The sequence below is a fragment of the Hemiscyllium ocellatum genome, chromosome 3 (assembly GCF_020745735.1).
Source record: "Hemiscyllium ocellatum isolate sHemOce1 chromosome 3, sHemOce1.pat.X.cur, whole genome shotgun sequence".
Classification (NCBI taxonomy): Eukaryota; Metazoa; Chordata; class Chondrichthyes; order Orectolobiformes; family Hemiscylliidae; genus Hemiscyllium; species Hemiscyllium ocellatum.
Genome location: NC_083403.1, coordinates 145708303 through 145729568, shown reverse-complemented (window position 1 = coordinate 145729568; position 21266 = coordinate 145708303). Strand labels below are relative to the sequence as shown.

At 42.0% G+C, this 21266-nt stretch overlaps 2 protein-coding genes across 6 annotated transcripts in view; one reads left to right on the top strand and one right to left on the bottom strand.

Moving 5' to 3' along the window:
* The window catches only part of hadhb (hydroxyacyl-CoA dehydrogenase trifunctional multienzyme complex subunit beta), a 61067-nt gene extending 53760 nt beyond the window's left edge, over positions 1 to 7307 (bottom strand). Inside the window, exons 1-2 of one of the 5 annotated variants that reach the window (XM_060854344.1) lie at positions 7201 to 7301; positions 3350 to 3435 (exon numbers count right to left, since the gene is read on the bottom strand). The gene's annotated coding sequence lies outside the window, so the exon portion shown is untranslated. Of the gene's footprint in view, positions 1 to 3349; positions 3436 to 6709; positions 6770 to 6920; positions 7020 to 7200 lie in introns of those variants that run through there. The other 4 variants (XM_060854325.1, XM_060854318.1, XM_060854311.1 and 1 more) reach the window with 4 other exon arrangements.
* An 11-nt stretch (positions 7308 to 7318) lies between these two features.
* LOC132835039 (trifunctional enzyme subunit alpha, mitochondrial-like) overlaps positions 7319 to 21266 on the top strand; it is a 126188-nt gene continuing 112240 nt past the window's right edge. Inside the window, exon 1 of the mRNA XM_060854301.1 lies at positions 7319 to 7420. Within this exon, the coding sequence (XP_060710284.1) occupies positions 7354 to 7420 (67 nt within the window). The 5' untranslated portion in view covers positions 7319 to 7353. The remainder of the gene's footprint in view (positions 7421 to 21266) is intronic.

The following is a 21266-nucleotide window of genomic DNA, read 5'->3' as shown; positions in this document are numbered from 1 at the left end:
GTTCACCAGCTCTTGAAAGGTAGCTGAGGCATTATAGAGTTTGAACGGCTTGACTTGACACTGGTGCAACTTATTCAGAGATGGTTTTACTTACTCTATCTATGTCGATCATCGGTCAGAGTCAGCTCTGATCAGTTAAGTCATTTATAAAAAAAACTACAGATAGCAGAGGCCCAAGAACAGAGCCCTGTAGGTCACCACTCACTACTGACCTCCAATCAGAATACTTTCCATCTACAACCACTCTCTGCCTTCTGTCAGCCAGCCAATTCTGAATCGAGACAGCCAAGTCTCCCTGTATACCATACCTCCTGACTTTATGAATGAGCCTACCATGGGGAACCTTACCAAATGCCTTGCTAGAGTCCATATACACCACATCTACTGCTCGACCTGTCTCGTCATCTTCTCAAAGAACTCAATACGCTTTGTGAAGCATGACCTACCCATCACAAAGCCATGCTGACTGGCTTTAATCACACTATGCTTTTCCAACTGGTTATAAATCCTATCCCTCAATTCTTTCTAAAACCTTGCTGACCACAGACGTAAGACTGACTGGTGTGTAATTGCCAGGGATTTCTGTATTACCTTTCTTGAAAAGAGGAACAACATTCGCCTCCTTCCAATCCTCCGGTATGACTCCCATGGAGAGTGAGGAAGCAAAGATCTTCGTCAGTGGCTTAGCAACCTCCTTTCTCGCTTCCTGGAGTAACCTAGCATAAATCTGGTCTGGCCCTAGGGACGTATCAATCTTAATGTTTACCAAAATTTCCAGCACATCGATTTCATCAATCTCGATCTGTTCAAGCCTGTATCCCAGCTCCTCAAAGTTCTCATTCACAACTAGGTCCCTTTCCCCTAGTGAAAACTGAAGCAAAAAAAAATCTTGTAGGGATTCCCCTATTTGCTCAGGCTCCACGCACAAGTTCCCTATGCTATCCCTGATCGGCACTACCTTCTCCCTGATCAGTTCAGTTCTGGCTGCCTCATTTTGGAAAGATGTGGAAGCTTTAGAGAGGGTGCAGAGGAGATTTACCAGGATGCTGCCTGGACTGGAGGGCATGTCTTATGAAGAAAGATTGAGGGGACTAGGGTTTTCCTCATTGGTGCAAAGAAGGATGAGAGGTGACTTGATAGAGGTGTTCAAGATGCTGAGAAGCATAGATAGAGTAGATAGCTGGACACGTTACTTTTCCTAGGGCAGAAATGGCTATCATGAGAGGGCACAATTTTAAGGTGATTGGAGGAAGGTTTAGGAGAGATGGCAGAGGTAGGTTCTTTACTCAGAGAGAGGTGGGTACGTGGAATGCACTACCTGCAGTGATAGCAGAATCGGATACATTAGGGACATTTAAGCGACTCTTGGATAGGGACAAGAAAGTTAGTACATTGAAGAGTATGTTGGTTAGTCTGATCTCAGAGTAGGATAAAAGTCCGACACCATATCGAGAGCCAAAGGGACTGTACTGTGCTGCACTGTTCTATGTTCTATTTCATGTTCATAGGAATGCCATTACAAATTATCTCCACCCAGTGATATACACAATATATGATTCCCACTTGGAACATTAATTAACATATCACTTTCGATACTGACCAAATATATTTTTAATCATGCTGCAGGCATGATGCATTACTGACATAGAACCAAACTGCGAGGAAGATTTACATGGCAAATATACATTATATAATAAGTTATTAATATAAAGTTACCAAACCACCAACATAATTAAAATTGTCCTGTGAAAATAAATTAATGTTTTGCAATTTTTAATTTTTTTTAAAGATAAGTGGCTTGATGGTCTCAGATTAAGCACCTTAGCAATTGCAATGTCAATTTTGCAATGATCATCTGATGAGTAAAACATTTAGCAATAGTCATGTGATGCCCTACTGAATCTAAAACATATGGAAAAAACATTCATTACATGAAAACAAAGGGGAAAACAACTATAAATTTTCAGTCATTGTGAAGAAATTGAGAGCCTGACAGAGATCGATTTTCCTGCTCCTTGGATGCTGCCTGACCTGCTGTGCTTTTCCAGCACTATTCTGATCTAAACTCTGGCTTCAGCATCTGCAGTCCTCACTTTTGCCTGAACATTGAAACGCACAGCACAGAACAGGACTTTTGGCCCACGATGTTGTGCCAAGGTTTAATCCTAATGTAAAACATAATAACTTAACCTATGCACACCTCAACTCACTGCTATCCATGTACATATTAAGCGACTGCTGGAATGTCCCCAATGATTCTGCTTCCACCACCACAACTAGCAATGCATTCCATGCATTCACTACTCTCTGCGCAAAGAACCTACCTCTGATGTCTCCTTTATACCTGCCTCCTAATATCTTCAAACTATGACTTCTCGTACCAGTCAATCCTGCCCTGGGGAAAAGCCTCTGGCTATTGACTCCATCTATTCCTCTCATTATCTTGTATACCTCGATCAGGTCTCCTCTCTTCCTCCATCTCACCAGGGAGAAAAGTCCAAGCTTATTCAACCTTTCTTCATACGACAAGCCCTCCAGTCCAGGCAGCATCCTGGTAAACCTTCTCTGCACCCTCTCCAAAGCCTCTATCTTTCCTATAGTATGGCTACCAGAACTGGACACAATATTCCAAGTGTGGTCTCACCAGGGACTTGTACAGCTGTAGCAAAACCTCGTAGCTCTTAAACTCGATGCCCCTGTTAATGAAAGCCAAAATACCATATGCTTTCTTAACAACTCTATCCACTTGGGTGGCAACTTTGAGGGATCTATGTACTTGCACACCCAGATCCTTCTGTTCCTCCTCAATGCCAAGAATCCTGTCTTTAATCCAATATTCAGCATTCAAGTTCGACTTTCCAAAATGCATCACTTTGCATTCAGCCAGGTTGACCTCCATCTGCCATTTCACAGCCAAGCTCTGCACCCTGTCTATGTCGTGCTGCAGCCTGCAATAGCCCTCAGTACTATCGACGACACCTCCAACATTTGAGTCATCTGCAAATTTACTAACCCACCCCTCAACCTCCTCATCCAAGTCATTTATCAAAACTACAAAGAGCAGAGGCCCAAGAACAGAGCCCTGCAGGACCCCACTCAACACTGACCTCCAGGCAGAATACTTTCCATCTACAACCACTCTCTGCCTTCTGTCAGCCAACCAATTCTGAATTCAGATAGCCAAATCTCCCTGTACCCCATACTTCCTGACTTTATGAATGAGCCTACCATGGGAAACCTTAACAAGGGTTTCCTGAAGAAGGGGTCATGCCCGAAACATCGATTCTCCTGCTCCATGGATACTGCCTGACCTGCTGCGCTTTTCCAGCAACACATTTTCAGCTCGAACCTTAACAAATGCCTTGCTCAAGTCCGTATACACCATATCCATTGCTCGATCTTCGTCGTCCTGTCTTGACACCTCCTCAAAGAACTCTATAAAGATTGATCAAAGCTTTTGAAGTTCTCAATATTCTTATTGCACTATAACACATTGCACTATAACACATTGCACTATAACACATTGCACTCTGACATTCAGGCAGCAAGTTCACCATTTGCAAAGAACAATAAAACAGAAAACTGCACAAAAACAAAAAAAACAACAACTCAACTAAATAGGAAAGTGTTGGAGCAAATGTACAAAGGGTCAAAGTTACACTGGTTCATAATCCGAAAGCTTGTACTTGTGGGACTATAACCGGGTGTTGGGCGATTTTTAACCGGATTCTCTTGGGTGAGATGATAAAATGAATTATAGAACATAGAATATTACAGCGCAGTACAGGCACTTAGGCCCTCGATGTTCGGCCGACCTGTTAAACAAATCGGAAGTCCATCTAACCTACGCTATTCCATTATCGTCCATATGTTTATCTAATGACCATTTAAGTTGGCAAGTCTACTATTATTGCATGCAGGGCGTTCTATGCCCTTACTACTCTCGGAAGAAAGAAACTACCTCTGACCTCTGTCCTATATCTGGCACCTCTCAATTTAAAGTTACATACCCTCGTTCTAGCCATCACTATGTGAGGAAAAAAGGTTCTCACCGTCCAGGAGAAAGTGAGGACTGCAGATGCTGAAGATTAGAGTCAAGAGAGTGTGTTGCTGGGAAAGCATCAGGTCAGGCAGCATCCGAGGAGCAGGAGAATCGATGTTTCGGGCATATTCTCATTCCTGATGAAGGGCTTGTTGAAATGAATTGAATTTATTGTCACATGTACGGAGGCACAGTGAAAAGCTGTCTTGTGAGGAACACAGGAAGATCACAGAGTTAAGTAGCATAGATAAGTAAATAGTAGGTAAACAGTAGCAAAAACAAAAACAGGCACAGGGGAATGTTAAGAATTTGAGAGTCCATTCAGTATCTAACAACAGTCAGGCAGAAACTGTTTCGAAACCAGCTGGTGGGTGTGTTCAGGCTTCTGTACCTTCCTCCCAATGGTAGAGGTTGTAGAAAAACATTGTCAGGGTGGGATGGATCTTTGAAAATGCTGGCAGCCTTTCCTTGACAGTGGGCCTGGTGGATGGATTCTACAGATGGGAGGTTGGTCTTTGGGATTGTCCGGGCCGAATTCATCACTCTCTGTAACCATCTCCAATCCTGAATGATATAGTTGCCATACCAGATAGTGATACATCCAGACGGAATGCTCTCGATAACGCACCTATAAAGGTTGGCAAGGGTATTCACCATCATGCCAAATTTCCTCAGCTGCCTGAGGAAGAGACGTTGGGCCTTTGTAACCAGTGCGTCCACATGAAGAGTCTAAGAAAGCTTGTTGTGGATAATCACTCCCAGGAGCTTGACACTCTCCACTCGTTCCACCTCTGCGCTGTAAATGTGTAGGGGGGCATGAGTAACATCCCGCCAAAAGTCAATAATGAGTTCCTTGGTTTTGCCGGCATTGAGAGCTAGGTTGTGCTCAGTTCAGCATTTACCAGGTCTTCCACCTCCCTTCTGTAGTCAGTTTCGTGCCATCTGAGATTTGACGAACTACAATGGTGTCATCAACGAACTTGTAAATGGCATTGGTCTGGTAATTGGCAACGCAATTATGGGTATACAGTGAGTACATTAGGGGGCTGAGTACACACCCTTGGATGGCTCCAATGTTGAGTGTTAGTGAGGATGAAATATTGTCCATAATCTTCACTGATTTCCTGACCCACAGGCCACAAAGGATCCAGTTGCAGAGAGTGGGGCTTAGTCCGAGACCACTAAGTTTAGTAATCAGTCTTGAGGGGATAATAGTGTTGAATACTGAACTGTCGTCAATAAGTAGGATTCTTACATAACTGTTCTTGGGCATTCTAGGGATGTTCTAGGGAGGCATGAAGGGCAAGTGATATGGCATCTGACATGGATCTGTTGGATAGGCGAATTGGAGTGGGTCATGCCGAGTGAGGAGGCTGGAGTTGATTAATGCCACGACAAGACTTTCAAAGCACTTCATGACCACCGAAGTTAGGGCCACTGAGTGGTAGTCACTGAGATATATTGCATGAGTCTTTTTAGGCACAGGGATGATGTTGTCCCTCTTGAAACAGGCAGGGACAGTGGCTTGCTTCGGGTACAGGTTGAAAATGCCTGAGAAGACCTCTGCAATAGATTTGCTCACGCCGAATGCACGACCTGGTACTTCGTCTGGTCCCATCGCTTTCCTTGGATTCACACGAAGGAAAACTGATCTGACCTCTGACGCAGTGACTGTTGGGATAGGTTAATCAGGACTTGTCGGAATAGGTATTACCCTTCTGCTCAAAGCGATTATAGAAGATGTTGAGACGATCTGGTAGGGATGTGCTATCTTGCACTGTCTCTTTTTAGAATGTGATGTCATTCAGTCCTTGCCATAGTTGCCAGGTGTCTGTCTGGGTCTCTAGTTTGGATCAGTATTGGTCCTTGGCTGTCTTAATGGCTCTGCAAAGGTCATACTTGTATTCCTTATATTTGAGTGGGTCTCCTGACCCGATAGGTCGATTCGCCTACTCCTTGGATGCTGCCTGACCTGCTCTGCTTTCCCAGCAACACACCCTCGGCTCTCCCTGTGCACCCTATTTAATCCTCTGATCACCCTGAATGTATCAATTAAGTCACCTCTTAACCTTCTTCTCTCTAATGAAAACAACCTCAAGTCCCTCAGCCTTTCCTCATAAGATCTTCCCTTCATACAAGGCAACATTCTGGTAAACCTCCTCCGAACCCTTTCCAATGCTTCCACATCCTTCCTATAATGCAGTGACCAGAACTGTATGCAATGCTCCATTTTGTTTTGTGTAGCTGGAACATGACCTCCTGGCTCTGAAACTCAATCCCTCTTCCAATAAAAGCTAACACACTGTACGCTAAAAATGACAAACAGCAGTGGTCCCCAAACAGATCCTTTGGGTACACCAGCAGTAACTGAACTCCAGGATGAACATTTCCCTTCAACCACCACCCTCCGTCATCTCTGAACTCGCCAATTTCTGATGAAAATCACTCGTTTACCCTCATTCCATTCCTTCGTAAATTATGGAACAACGTAATTCATATGAACGTACTTACCACTGCCCTATTGATCAAATAGGAGAAAATTACAACACGTAATCGATTTTTAAAATTCTGGGTGAGAAAGTTAAATGCAACGCTTTCGTTTAATGGAATCGTAGTTGTTATAAGACTCCGACAGTGACAAAAGGTTGACATATAACGTTCACTCACTGATGAAAGTTTCAACGCAAACACTTGCTCAAAGGCACCCTTCAGGCCCAGTTAACCACAGTCACAGAGGCAGGGCCAGCAAACTGACGCAACAAGCAAAGTTTCAAAGACTGAAATTTTCAGCGTCGTTTGACGGCGCGGCCCTTCCTCCACATTGAGGAGGGGGACAGCTCTCCCTGACAACTCACCCCGCCTCCCCTCCCTCACTCACCGTCCGCAGGCTGTTTCTCAACCGTCACCAACAGCTTCTCACACTGTTTTTGTTCCGGGATTTCCACACCACACACCCGAACTCTGTACCCCCCTCACCCTCACCCCCACCCCCTCGCTCCCGCTCCCCTTGACCGGACTCTGGGCCTCTCCCCCTGCTCCAGCCTCCCAGAAAGTTCGAGCCCAGGAGCGCCCAAGTCCTGCCTTGATCGCATTCCACACACGCCTGAACAAATACTATCTCCAGCCAAAAAAAAAGATTTACGTAATAAATCTGTTACCAATTTGTAGTGGATAGAACTAGGTGTTTTTGTTGTCGGCGGTAAGTATTTTGGTCAGGCAGGATGAGGGTTTCCCCTGGCCGTCGATGGGCCGGGCCTGGGAGGGGCGTGGTCCTGATTGGGGGCGGCTCTGGCCGGAAGCTGCGGGTGGAAATGGCGGTGGTTCGGGCGAGGGGTATCATGAAGCGGTTTTCGCTGTTTAAGGAGTTCTGTTATTCAGGTACTTCGTTGTAAAATACTTCTTGGTGTTAATTTCAAACTTCCGGTGGCGGGAGATAAATAACTTTCTGTCCTGATAGATATCCGACCTACTCTTGTGTAACTTTTTGGTAACTAAGTTAGTGGTTTCTAGAAACAGGCCCGTTCACTGCTGATGATGTAGGCTTTGTGCCACTAATTCAGTTCATGTCGTCTGGTTAGTGAACAGCAGGGCTGCGTTGTTAGCTAGGAGTCTGGAATAAAAATGCACACGCGCACCTGCGTTTAATAATCCATGTGGCTAAATTATTTCCCTAAGGCAAACCCTCAAATAAACATAAACACTGGATATTTTGATTTAGAATAAACCTGATTGTTGTCAGCTATAAAAAAAACATTTATGGTACTAAAAATAAACTGCTGGAAAGGCTCAATAAATATGGTAGCAGTTGTCGAGAGAGATCAGAGTTAAAATTTTGAACTTCATATGCCTTTGGTATGTGTCTTAAAGGAATGAGTCTTATTTTGTTTTCATCTCTAGTGTTCTATTTAGTCAAGGTGTGCTTTGTACTAAGTAGACAGACGGCCCAAAGTGGAGGATGAATATTTCTTTTTATGTTTTTATGCAGGATGAAATATACAGTTTTCAATGCCACCTGAGAACGAGTTTAATTACTGGGTTAGTTCCATTAGTAGCAACATTTGAGTCAGAAACTTCTGGATTCAAACACTGATCAAATGATGTCCAAAATGAATGAATAACTCATTTTTGACATGCATTATTTATGAATTAGATCTGAAATTAAAGACTCGCCTGGTTCATTTGGATGTTACAGCCATATTTGAAAAGAGTAGGAACTATTCTCCACCTTTTGCTGACCTTGGATTTCGGGATGATTTCTGCTCAGGGCTGTGAGTTCCTGTCTTGGGTTGTTATGGACCGTACAAGCCAATCTCAACCTGCAGATCTGTGAACACATAGGACAGGATGCTCGACAAGGTTCCCCATGGGAGACTGATTAGCGAGGTTAGATCTCATGGAATACAGGGAGAACTAGCCACTTGGATACAGAACTGGCTCAAAGGTAGAAGACAGATGGTGATGGTGGAGGGTTGTTTTTCAGACTGGAAGCCTGTGACCAGTGGAGTGCCACAAGGATCGGTGCTGGGTCCTCTACTTTTTGTCATTTACATAAATGATTTCGATGTGAGCATAAGAGGTACAGTTAGTAAGTTTGCAGATGAAAGCAAAATTGGAGGTGTAGTGGACAGTGAAGAGGGTTACCTCAGATTACAACAGGATCTTGACCAGATGGGCCAATGGGCTGAGAAGTTGGAGTTTAATTCAGATAAATGTGTGGTGCTGCATTTTGGGAAAGCAAATCTTAGCAGAACTTATACACTTAATGGTAAGCTCCTAGAGAATGTTGCTGAACAAAGAGACCTTGGAATGCAGGTTCATAGCTCCTTGAAAGTGGAGTTACAGGTAGGTAGGATAGCGAAGAAGGCATTTGGTATACTTTCCTTTATTGGTCAGAGTATTGCGTACAGAAGTTGGGAGGTCATGTTGCAGCTGTACAAGACATTGGTTAGGCCACTGTTGGAATATTGCGTGCAATTCTGGTCACCTTCCTATCGGGAAGATGTTGTGAAACTTGAAAGAGTTCAGAAAAGATTTACAAGGATGCTGCCAGGGTTGGAGGATCTGAGCTACAGGGAGAGACTGAACAGTTTTCCCTGGAGCGTCGGAAGCTGAGGAGTGACCTTATAGAGGTTTACAAAATTATGAGGGGCATGGATAGGATAAATAGACAAAGTCTTTTCTCTGGGGTCAGGGCATCCAGAACTAGAGGGCATAGGTTTAGGGTGAGAGGGGAAAGATATAAAAGAGACCTAAGGGGCAACCTTTTCACAAAGAGAGTGTTACGTGCTTGGAATGAGCTGCACAGGATGTGGTGGAGGCTGGTACAATTGCAACATTTAAGAGGCATTTGGATGGGTATGTGTATAGGAAGGGTTTTGAGGGATATGGGCCGGGTGCTGGCAGGTGGGACTAGATTGGTTTGGGATATCTGGGTGGGTTGGACCGAAGGGTCTGTTTCCATGCTATACATCTCTATGACTCTACGTGTTGAAATTGGGAATGTAGGAACTGCTTCTGTTTTTCTTCTTTTCTAACACAGTGGTACCTCTGCAGCTTGATGGGCAAGTTGCCATTTTGACTGATTAGTGGCAAGCTCCTGTCATTTATTACTTGGAGTATTGCCACACTTGATGGAGAGTTTGAGTAAATTGTAGCATTTCTTATTCTCCCCACAGTGCTAGCTATCTAAGAATTGAGAGAGTGGGAACTGCGGAGGAAGGTGCTTTTCAGTCATCCCAACATACTGTCTGGTCCATTATACTTTGATTTTTGAATAAGTTTTGTCAGAATGTTTCAAATAGGATCCTCATGTTTGTTCACTGTTTTCACACTTGAATCCAGAGTATAATGGTGGCATTGTTGATGGATTTTTTTAATATTATGTGTTGCTCATATAAATACGGGTGGCTCAGTGGTTAGCACTGCTGCCTCATTTTGCTAAGGATCTGGGTTCAATTCCAGCCTTAGGCAACTCTCTGTGTGGAGTTTGCACATTCTTCCCGTGTTTGCATGGGTTTCCTCTGGGTGTTCCGGTTTCCCCTCTCAAGCCTAAGATGTGCGTATCAGGTGGATTGGCATAGTGTTAGGTACATTAGTCAGAGTACAAATGTTGGAGATCTGAATGAAAAACAGAAGTGCTGGAGAAACGATCCCTTTAGCTGCGTATGTTGAGAGCTAAACAAGTTCGAGACTGGTTGTGTGTCTTCTATACAGAATTGATGAGATGAGTGGTTTATGAGTGTGCTGTGGAGTGAGCAACAGCATTATACTCATCTGGACATCGTAGGTTCTGTATGTCTATGGTGGTGAGTTTAATCTTGGCACACTGGTGGATGAGGTTAAAGAGTTTTCATTTCAGTGGTATTTAATGCTCACACCAGAAATATTCTCAAGGGTTGTAAATCTCTGAAACTCTTGCTGAAAAGGTTGTGGAAGCAGAATCTTTGGATATGTTTAATGGAGAGGTGGGGTATACTCATGGTAACGGAAGATTGAAAAGTTATTAGAGGTTGATGGCAATGTAGAGTTGAGGTTACAGTTAGATCAGTCATGATATAACTAAATGGTGGAGTAGGCTGGAGGGGCTGAAAGACTTAGTCCTGCTCCTTGTTTTTAAACATTCCTGATATTGTTCTTAACAGTTTTCATGAATTTATTTGGGAACAAGGCCCACGTCGGATGTTCCTCTGGAAGGTTTAAAGCCACATTCTGTTTCTGAAATCCATGATGTGGAGGTGCTGGTGTTGGATTGCGGTGGGCAAAATTAAAAATCTCACAACATCAGATTACAATCCAAACGTTTATTTGTAAGTACAAGTTTTTGGAGCGTCGCTCTTTTACCAGGTAGCGAGAGGGGCAGGATCATAGAATTCTGTGTCCTATGATCCTGCCCTACTAACTACCTGACGAAGGGGCAGTGCTCTGAAAGCTTGTACTTACAAATAAACCTGGTATTGTGATTTTTTTTGTTTCTGGGATGTCCTGAAGAGGATCGTTCAATCAGAAATGTTGCTGCCCAGAAGTGCCTCTGGCCCAACAGAAGTGTTCCACAACATTGTATCTGTCACCTAGTTTGCAGATTCTTGATTAGGGTTTAGCCAGATTCATTGCCCTGTAACTGTTGCCAGTTGCATAGATTTTGCCATTACATATTTAGCTCAATGCCTCACTCAATCTGTCATACTTATTTCCTTTAAAATGTGAATTGGCTAGAAAATCTGAAAATTGTTTTGACTATGTATTTAAAAGTCCTAGATTTTAATCAAACATATATACAGCTCTTGTGATCAGATTTACTACTGAAAAAGTTCTGTCTATTTGTGATCTGGTTACTTTTTATTGTAGACTATTGACTGAGGAATTTTGTTCCTTTTATTTCTGATGAAGGGCTTTTGCCCGAAACGTCGTTTTCGCTGCTCCTTGGATGCTGCCTGAACTCCTGTGCTCTTCTAGCACCACTAATCCAAAATGAGGAATTTTGTGATAGATTATACGTCAAAGTAGTTTTGTAAAGGGCAAAGTCCTAAAATATGTAAATTATTCACTCATGGTGAAGCCTTTGGAATTACTCCTGTATGATCAGACAACTGAGTACAATGTCACAGAAATTTACAATAAGAATATAAGAGTAAAATAGTATTCTAATATTTAGCATGAATACTTGTATCAATGGTATATCAATGTTAAATATCTCCAGAAACAAATTACGTTTTAAAACACAAAGGGATCTGGTGAATGCCGTTTTGTTCTGCTTTGGAGTGCAGTTCTTTGCATTTGTTTGTGGATTGTCACAATCTGCAGGATACACTATTATGTTGAGTGCAGTGATCTTTTTAAAGTATAGTTCTTGTGCATGGCCAAATTTTTTCAGCGTGTGATATCTTTAAATTTTACAGTGGCTGTGCTTGCACTAGCATCAGCATAGAATAAGGCCTGCATGGAAACCCTGGACTGTTACTTGGCTGCAACTTGTTTAGCTTAGAAAAGCATTGATTAAATGCTTCTCTTTTGGCCCAGTTTAAAAAATATGGTCATGAGTTCAAAATTCATGTATGATGACATTATTAGAGCTTTTCGAGGAAGTCTCAACAGGAGTGGATAGGGGGAAGTAGCAGATATATTGTATTTGGACTTCTAAAAGTTATTTGACAAGGTAGCTCACAAAAGATTAAGTCATTAGACAAAAGCCCATGGTATCAGATAACATTTTGGCATGAATTAGCTAATGGACAAGGAGCAATAAATGAAGATAAGAGGTTCTTTTTCAGGTTGGAGACTTGTAATCACATGGTATCCAGACGAGCTAGCCATTTGGGTACAAAATAGGTAGGAGACAGAGGATGGTGGTAAAGGGTTATTTTACCCAAGAACGGTTGGTGGGGGCAGAATTGAGAAAAGTCAATTTTTGTTTGATTATTTGGTTTTCTTTTTCCAGAATCACTGGAATTTAATTTTTTGTCTCAAAAGGCAGGAAAACCTTTTTTACTTTCCTGTTTTGAAAGAATATAACGAGCTGGGCTTAACCTGGTGCTGCCGTCATCCCAGGGAGGGAATGGAGTTGACCTTTCTGTTTTAAAAAAGTGGAGGATTGTTGTTACAGGTGGAGTTTATAACCAACGGTGTGTTTACAATATATGTTAATGAGTTGGGGGAAGAAAGCAAATATACTGCAGTCAGATTTGCATATGATACAAAATTAGGTGGAAAAGTATATTTATGAAAGAGATGCAGACAATTAAGAGGACGATATCGATAGGTTAACATTGAGCAGTGTAGCACAGTAAGGCCCTTCGGCCCTCTATGTTGTGCTGGCCTTTTATCCTCCTCTAAAATCAGACAAATCCACATACCCTTCATTGTGCGACGTTCCATGTGCTAATCCAAGAGTTGCTTAAATGTCCTTAATGTATGTGACGTTATTATTACTGCTGTCAGTGCATTCCACCGACCGACCGCTCTCTGAGTAAAGAACCTACCTCTGTCATCGCCACTAAACCTTCCTCTAACTACCTTAAAATTATGCATCCTTGTGATCGACATTTCCGCCAAGTGGGCAAAAACTTTGCAAGTGGAGTCTACTGTGGGGAAGTTGTTCATTTTGAAAGGGAGAACAAAAAGAACAATTATTTCATCAGAGAGAAAACTGCAGCACAAAAAGACTTGTGTGTACTAGTGCATGAGATGCAAAGCTAGCGCACAGGTGCAGCAGGTAATCGGGAAGACTAATGGAATGTTGGCCTGTATTTCAATGGAGTTGGTGTATAAAAACTGATGTCCAATGTAACTGCAAGATGCTGGTGGGATGACATTGGGTGTATTGCAGGCAGTTTTGGTCCTCTTAATCAAGGGAAGATATTACTGCATTTTAGGTAGTTCAGCGAAGGTTCACTAGGTTGAAACCCGATTATAGAGGAATTTTCAAATGCATAAAGTTTACATGGGTTGGGAGTCATATCATTTGAATTGAGAAGCATGAGAGGTGATCTTATTGCAATGCATAGAATTCTAAAGGAACTTGACAGGGTAAATACTGAAGATGTTTCTACTCTTAGGGGAGTCCAGGATGAGAGGGCATAGTCTCAGATTTAATGGGTGCTAATCTAAGACTGAAACAAGAAGGAAATTTTTCTCTCGGAATTGACAGTGTTTAGAACTCATTGCAACAGAGAGGTGTGGGGTCAGAGACCTTGTGTACATTTAGCCCTTGGATAGATTCTTGATCAGTAGGGGAATCAAGCTTTATGGGGAATGGGCAGGAGTATGGATGTGAGGAGAGTCGGCTTAACCATGATCATATTGAGTGGTTCAAGGGGCTGAATGGTCTACTCTCATTCTTATGGTCTTGTTTCCATGATCTTGATAGCTAATGTAAGCTGGCACTTCAGTAGAATTTGGGCAAGATTGCATTGTTAGAGAATTATTAAACTGAGGTATTGTCTTCCTGTTCAGGCGAATGTGAACAGTGTTCTGACTTTAATTGAGGAAGACCAGGGAGTTTTTCTATTGTTCTTGTTGATATTAATCTACTTAGCAACACCACCAAAAGAGTTAATTGTTTAATGTGTGCATAATGTCAATTGCCTAAACAACAAGGGGTTATTTTTTAAACGGCAACTTATTCATAAACCCTTTCATACAATTAAATGCCCCGACATATATTGCCGGAGAATGGTGAAACAAAACATGACTCCAAGTCAAATTGGAGGAGAAAGTGAGGACTGCAGATGCTGGAGATCAGAGCTGAAAATGTGTTGTTGGAAATGCGCAGCAGGTCAGGCAGTATCCAAGGAGCAGGAGAATCGACGTTTCAGGCATGAGCCCTTCTTCAGTATTCCTGACCCTAACCTAACCCTATCGCAAGAGAGGGGTGAAGAAGAAAGCTATTCCCGAAGTTGAACCAAGACCTTAACGGGGTGGACTCAGGATTAGAGTTTCAGATGGTTGTGGGGCTGGAAAGGTTTAGGGAGAGGTGATATGAAGCCACAGAGGGCTTTAAAAACTAGTGTAAGACTTTTAAAATCAGTTATTTTATTGACCATGAGACAACTTAGATAATCAGTTATTGACTGTGAAAGGTTTTGGGTTTCTTGAGAGTATGCACATGAAAGGCTCTGTTCCTTTTTGGTCATTCTCTTTCTTTAACCATGCTTTTGCTTTTGATTCAGATGTGTTTGACCACAGTAAATCATGTCTTCCCATTTCAAGCTTTGGGTCAGTTTGGAGCCATTGGATATGTGTCCTAGGATTTTAAGAAAGGAACATTTTTTTATCCCATTTTGTTGTGCTAGATCAAGATGAGATTATTATATAAAATACTCAATACCGAAAATGGCTATTCAGCTCAACAAGTCTCTGCTGGTGTTTGTGCTCCACTTGCATCTCCTCTTTATTCTAGCGAGTTTTGAGAAGATGTAACACCCCACCAACCAAAAGAATAGCAGGGCAGAACGGCTGCAGAATGAGTAAAGAAATGAATAACGATGCCCACAACATACTCCGTAAATACACCCAGGAAATTTTGCGCCAAAAAATATGACTCGCTAACGTGACAAACCATGAGTGGACAAACTCAGTACAACAAGCCATAGACATCAGACTGTGGCAAACACAGAAAATAAAGCAACTAGACCTGTAGAAAAAACTAGACAAGCTTACACCAAATAACAATACCGACAACACAGAAGCCAGGATTAAAAAAAACCTAACTAACCGAACCTTAGCTGACACTGAAAAAGCCGTCTTAGTAAGGGGATTAAATTACAACTTCTGGGATGTGAACAAGGATTTCTTAGTGGCAGTAGAAATGAAACTGACAGACAACTAACTCTCAGAAGAAACCCAACAAACCATCAGATAGTCTCTCCAAAATTATCCAGAAAAAGGAGGGAAACACACTCAATACACAAGAAAGGAAGGCACTAGAAGGACTCAAGATGATAAAAATATGTTATCTTATCTGCAGACAAAGAATGCTTGACAGTTATTTTAAATCGATCAGACTACATTGAGAAAGTGAGTGCACTGCTTGAAGAAACAAACACTTAGCAACAGGTAGCGATATACCTGGCTCCACAACTAGAGAACCAAATTACAGCCTTACTCAAGAAAATTCAGAAATCTGGAGAATTAAATAAGACAGACTCCCAAAATACGAAACCAGATGGATCCAACATACTACGTGGATTATCTGAAATCCACAAACCAGGAGCCCTTCCTTAAACTCATAGTCTTGCTGCCTGGAACACCAATGTACAGACTAGCCAAGGAACTATACCAGAGACTAAAACACTGAATAGAAGACTCAAGTCACTCCATTCACATCATCCAAGAATTCCTGAACACCATCAAAAATACCAAGCTAGAAGAGGATGAAATAATGGTCTCTTTTGATGTAACAGCCCTGTTCACATCCATCAACATCAATCTGGCTAAGAAGCACTGACTATACTACTAGAAGAACCAAAGAGACAATACACCAGACATCACCAACTTCATCAGCAAGGACAACATCGTCAAATTAGTGGACCTATGCCTTACCACCCACTTCACTTTGAATAACACAACCTACAGACAAACCAACAGTGCAACAATGGGATCTCCAATATCGGGGTTCTTAGAGGGAGTAATGCAGAAACTCAAACAAACCGCTCTGTCAACCATCCAAGTGGGTCCACTACGTGATGACACCTTTGTCATCACTAAATGAAACAAATTAGAGGAAACCCATAACACCAATAATGTGCTCACTGGCATTAAGTTCACAAAAGAAGTGAACAACAAACGGTCATTCCTAAATGCCACTATAGATGAAAATCAATGGGGAACTTCAAACCTACGTCTACAGGAAAACAACACATACTGACCAAATACTGAACTACGCAAGCAATCGGCCCAACACCCACAAATGAAGATGCATTAGAACATTGTTTCAATGAGCCACCACACACTGCAGCACAGAGGAACTACGAAGAGCAGAGGAAAATTATCTAAACAGTGCATGCAAAAAGAACGCGTATCCAATGAATGCAATCCGCTGACTTCTTAGCAACAAATGCAAACAAGCAGACAAAATGTGTCCAGAAACCCTAGCCACTCTTCCCCTACATCAAAGACATCTCTGAAGTGACTGTCAGACTTCTTGGCATTATGGTAGCCCACAAGCCCCCAACACACTAAAATAGCAGATAATAGCTGTAAAGAGATTGAAGATCTCGTAGGTGGACAGATTCTGGAAAAATGCAAAAGTAGCAGGGTTGTATTTATGGGTGATTTCAACTTTCCTAGTATCAACTGGAACCTCCTAAGTGCAGATGGTTTGGATGGAGCCGTTTATGTCAGATGTGTTTCCTTACTCCGTATGTAGACAGACCAACGAGGAGGGAAGCCATTTTGGATTTGGTGCTCGGCAACGAGCCGGGACAGGTGTCAGATCTCACAGTGGGAGAGCACTTTGGTGACAGTGATCACAACTGCCTCACATTTAACATAGCCTCAGATAGGGAAAGAAGCAGTCACTGAGTGAAGATATTTAATTGGGGAAAAGGAAATTATGACGCTATCAGACAGGAGTTGGGAAGTACAGACTGGGAGTAAATGTTCCACGGAGAGGGCACAGCAGACATGTGGAGACTATTTAAGGAACAGTTGTTGTGAGTGATGCACAAGTTTGTTATTCTGAGACAAATAAGAAGGGGTAAAATTAAGGAACCTTGGATGACGAGAACTTCCTCTGTTCTCGTCAAAAGGAAGAAGACAGTGTACATAAGGTAGAGGAAGCAAGGATCTAGCACAGCTTTAAAGGATTACAGGCTTGCTAGAAAGAAGCTCAAAAGTGGACTGAGGAGAGCCAGGAGGGGGCATGAAAAAGGCTTGGCAAGAAGGATTAGGGAGAACCCAAAGGCATTTTACGCATGTGTGAGGGATAAGAGAATGATCAGGGAGAAGGTAGGGCCGATCAGGGATAGCGGAGGGAACTTGTGCATGGAATCTGAGCAAATAGGGGAAGCCCTAAATGAGTTTTTTGCTTTGGTTTTCACCAAGGAAAGGGAGCTTGTTGTGAATGAGAACTTTGAGGAGCTGGGATACAGTCTTGACCAGATCGAGATTGATGAAGTTGATGTGCTGGAAATTTTGGCAGGCATTAAGATTGATAAGTTCCCAGGCCAGACCAGATTTATTCTAGGCTGCTCTGGGAAGCGAGAAAGGAGGTTGCTAAGCTGCTGGCGAGGATATTTGCCTCCCCACTTTCCACAGGAATCATACTGGAGGATTGGAAGGAAGCCAATGTTGTTGCTCTTTTCAAGAAGGATAATAGGGAAATCCCTGACAATTACAGACCAACGTTTTGGAAATAATTGAGGGATAGGATTTATAACTATCTGGCAAAGCATAGTGTGATTAAAGGCAGTCAGCATGGCTTTCTGATGGGCAGGTCATGCCTCTCAAATCTTATTGAGTTCTTCGAGGAGGTGTCAAGACAGGTCGACAGTCGAGCAGTGGATGTTTATATGGACTTCAGCAAGGCTTTTGATAGGGTTCCTCATGGTACGCTCATTCATAAAGTCAGGAAGTATAGGATACAGAGAAATTTGGCTGTCAGAAGGCAGAGAGTGGTTGTAGATGGAAAGTATTCTTCCTGGAGGTCAGTGTTGAGTGGGGTCTTGCAGGGTTCTGTTCTTGGGCCTCTGTTCTTTGCATTTTTTATAAATGACTTTGATGAGGAGGTTGAGGGGTGGGTTAGTAAATTTGCAGATGACACAGAGGTTGGATGCGTCATCGATAGTATAGAGGACAACTGTAGGCTGCAGCGCGACATAGATAGGATGCAGAGTTGGGCTGAGAAATGGCAGATGGTGTTCAACCTGGATAAATGCGAAGTGATGCATTTTGGAAGGTCGAACTCGAATGCTGAATATAGGATTAAAGACCGGATCCTTGGCAGTGTGGAGGAACAGGGGCTTTGGAGAGGGTGCAAAGAAGGCTTACCAGGATGCTGCCTGGACTGGAGGGCTTGCCTTATGAAGAGAGGTTGACTAAGCTCGGACTTTTCTCTCTGGAGAGAAGGAGGAAGAGAGGAGACCTGATTGAAGTGTACAAAATAATGAGAGGAATAGGTAGAGGCATTAGCCAGAGAATTTTCCCCAGGGCAGGATTGACTGGTACGAGAAGTCATAGTTTGAAGACATTAGGAGGAATGTATAAAGGAGATATCAGAGGTAGGTTCTTTATGCAGAGAATTGTGAATGCATGGAATGTGTTGCCAGCTGTGGTAGTGGAAGCAGAGTTCCTGGGGACATTTAAGCAACTGCTGGACATGCGCATGGATAGCAATGAATTGAGGGGTGCATAGGTTAAGATACATTAGGATTAAATCTCGGCACAACATCGTGGGCCAAAGGGCCTGTTCTGTTCTGTACGTTTCTATGAACTTGAAAGACCCTATACAGCTGACAAGCAAAACGAGTGTCATCGACAAAATACCTTGCAAAAACTGTGACAAACACTATATTGGGCAAACAGGCAGAAAGCTAGCTACCAGGATACATGAACATCAACTAGCCACAAAAAGACGTGACGCACTATAACCTAGTATCCTCAGGTACAGACTAAGGAGGACAGCACTTTGACTGGGACAACACAATCATCCTAGGACAAGCCCAACAGATACACAGAAGAATTCCTAGAAACATTGCACTCCAACTGGAACTCTATCAGCAAACATATTGATTTGGACCTATCTACCACCCACTGAGAAAAAGAACCGGAAATGATGTCAGCAACCCAAGGAAACCTAAACACACAAATAGAAAGCGAGACATGCCACCAGTGCTTTACTGGAGGCTCACTGATGTTACCTGGTATGTTGAGGAAACATCTGAAAATGAACCTTCCAGCTCTGCAAGCAAACTTAGATCCAGATCCTCTTATTCTATTTACCATATCTCAGTCATACAGTGTATATTTCTATTCCTTTTATCTTTTACAATACTGAGCAATGCGTAAGCATGTAAGTTAATGGCCTCGTCTGTGCTCTGTGACAGAGTTCCAAATTCAAACTAATCCCTAAAAAAAGTAGTTCCTGTGAAGACACTGAGTTATCATACCTGAAGATGCATCATGACTCTGCAGAGAAACGAAATTCCACTCTCCTCCTTCTGAATTTGCATTTTATTTTAGGTACCAACCATTTATTTAGTTCTTTTTTAATATTGTGATGTTTACACCATTTGTCGATTTAAAAATTCAGTCCATCATCTTAGCTGATTTTATTGTCAAAATATTAGCCTTTGAAAAGAAAGCCGACGTTGATTTTAAAAATTCTGCTGCAAATTTATAACCGATGCAGCATGTGTAATTGGCACAATTAGTGGGATGGTAGAGGAATGAATGGCGTTTTCATCTCGCAGACAAGCATGATTCAGAGTATAAATGAGTTTAGTATTCTTTTCAGCAAAGAATACTAAGGAATTGAAAGCAATTAAATATAAATAAAACACGTCAGTCATGATGGGTTACTGGACTTAAATGAATAAATTAAATTGACCTCCAGTATATTGGCAACTGAGGTATCTTGTGGATAAGACTTTTTGTTGGTATCCTGACCATTTCAATAGTTCATTTTTGTATCAACAGATTTTTTTTCCTCTGTAGATAGATCCACTGAATATTCACCATGAACTGTTTGTGAAAAGTTAGGTTGCAAAATGTCTGCTACATTTGACACTTGGCATCCTAAACTCAATCCATTTCAGTCTTGAAAGATCTTAATGAAATCTTATAATGACTTAGATAAATTTTTGTTCATACTTTTAGGACAGAATAACTTAATTGAATTTCATTGCTTCCTATTGCAAGGGGCAGCATCCCCAATTGACTTGTAACTAGCTCCCAGTTTGGGGTGTATGTTATATATCTAAATGTTTTCTGTAACTTGCACAAGTTTAGTATTTCAAAACGTAAGGGATGTTCAATTTTGGTAATTTTCCTCCTGAATGACTTAGCCAGATAATGATACGGGGATAGCCCAATGGTTGTGGAATCCATCCTTTCCTCATTGAGGAAAATAAAGCCTGATCTGAAAATGTATGAAAGTCCAGAACATCAATAGCTGTTAATTAATCGTACTGGACCAACTTGTCTTGGTTCTACATTTTTGTTTCCATTTTCTTTGCAAGCAGGATTTTATGGTACAAATTTAGCATTAAAATAATTTTGGTTTTGCCTCCACAAGACACTTAGGACTTCACGTGTAATTTCTGCCACCAGAGACTCTCTTTTTCACTTGGATTCAGGATGAATTTGGAGTCTGACTTCTTAACACTAATGCTGTGGCTATTGCATAAATGCAGCCATAAAGGCAACTTTTTATTTTACTTTCTGTTGGTCTTGCTCAGTTCATCCTCCTGCAATGAAAATGTTTTAGTTGTAAACAATATCTGACAACTAATTTGAAGTTGAGCAAAATCAGATTTGTGGGAGTGTCAACTAACAAAAGGGCAGATGATTTAATCTGAAAAAAGTGTTCACGTGGAAGTAGGACAAAGGTTGTCCCTGCTGTCTTTTTATAGCTGTGTACGTGAAAGTGGAAAGAATCTATGCCAAAGTTCAAATGTTCAAGTAGTATGATGGATCTAGCAGATATGCATGATTCAGAGTTTCAACGAGTTTAATATTCCTTGCTGTCAGTACTTCGCATTGTACGTTAATACTCTTTCGTATATTTAGA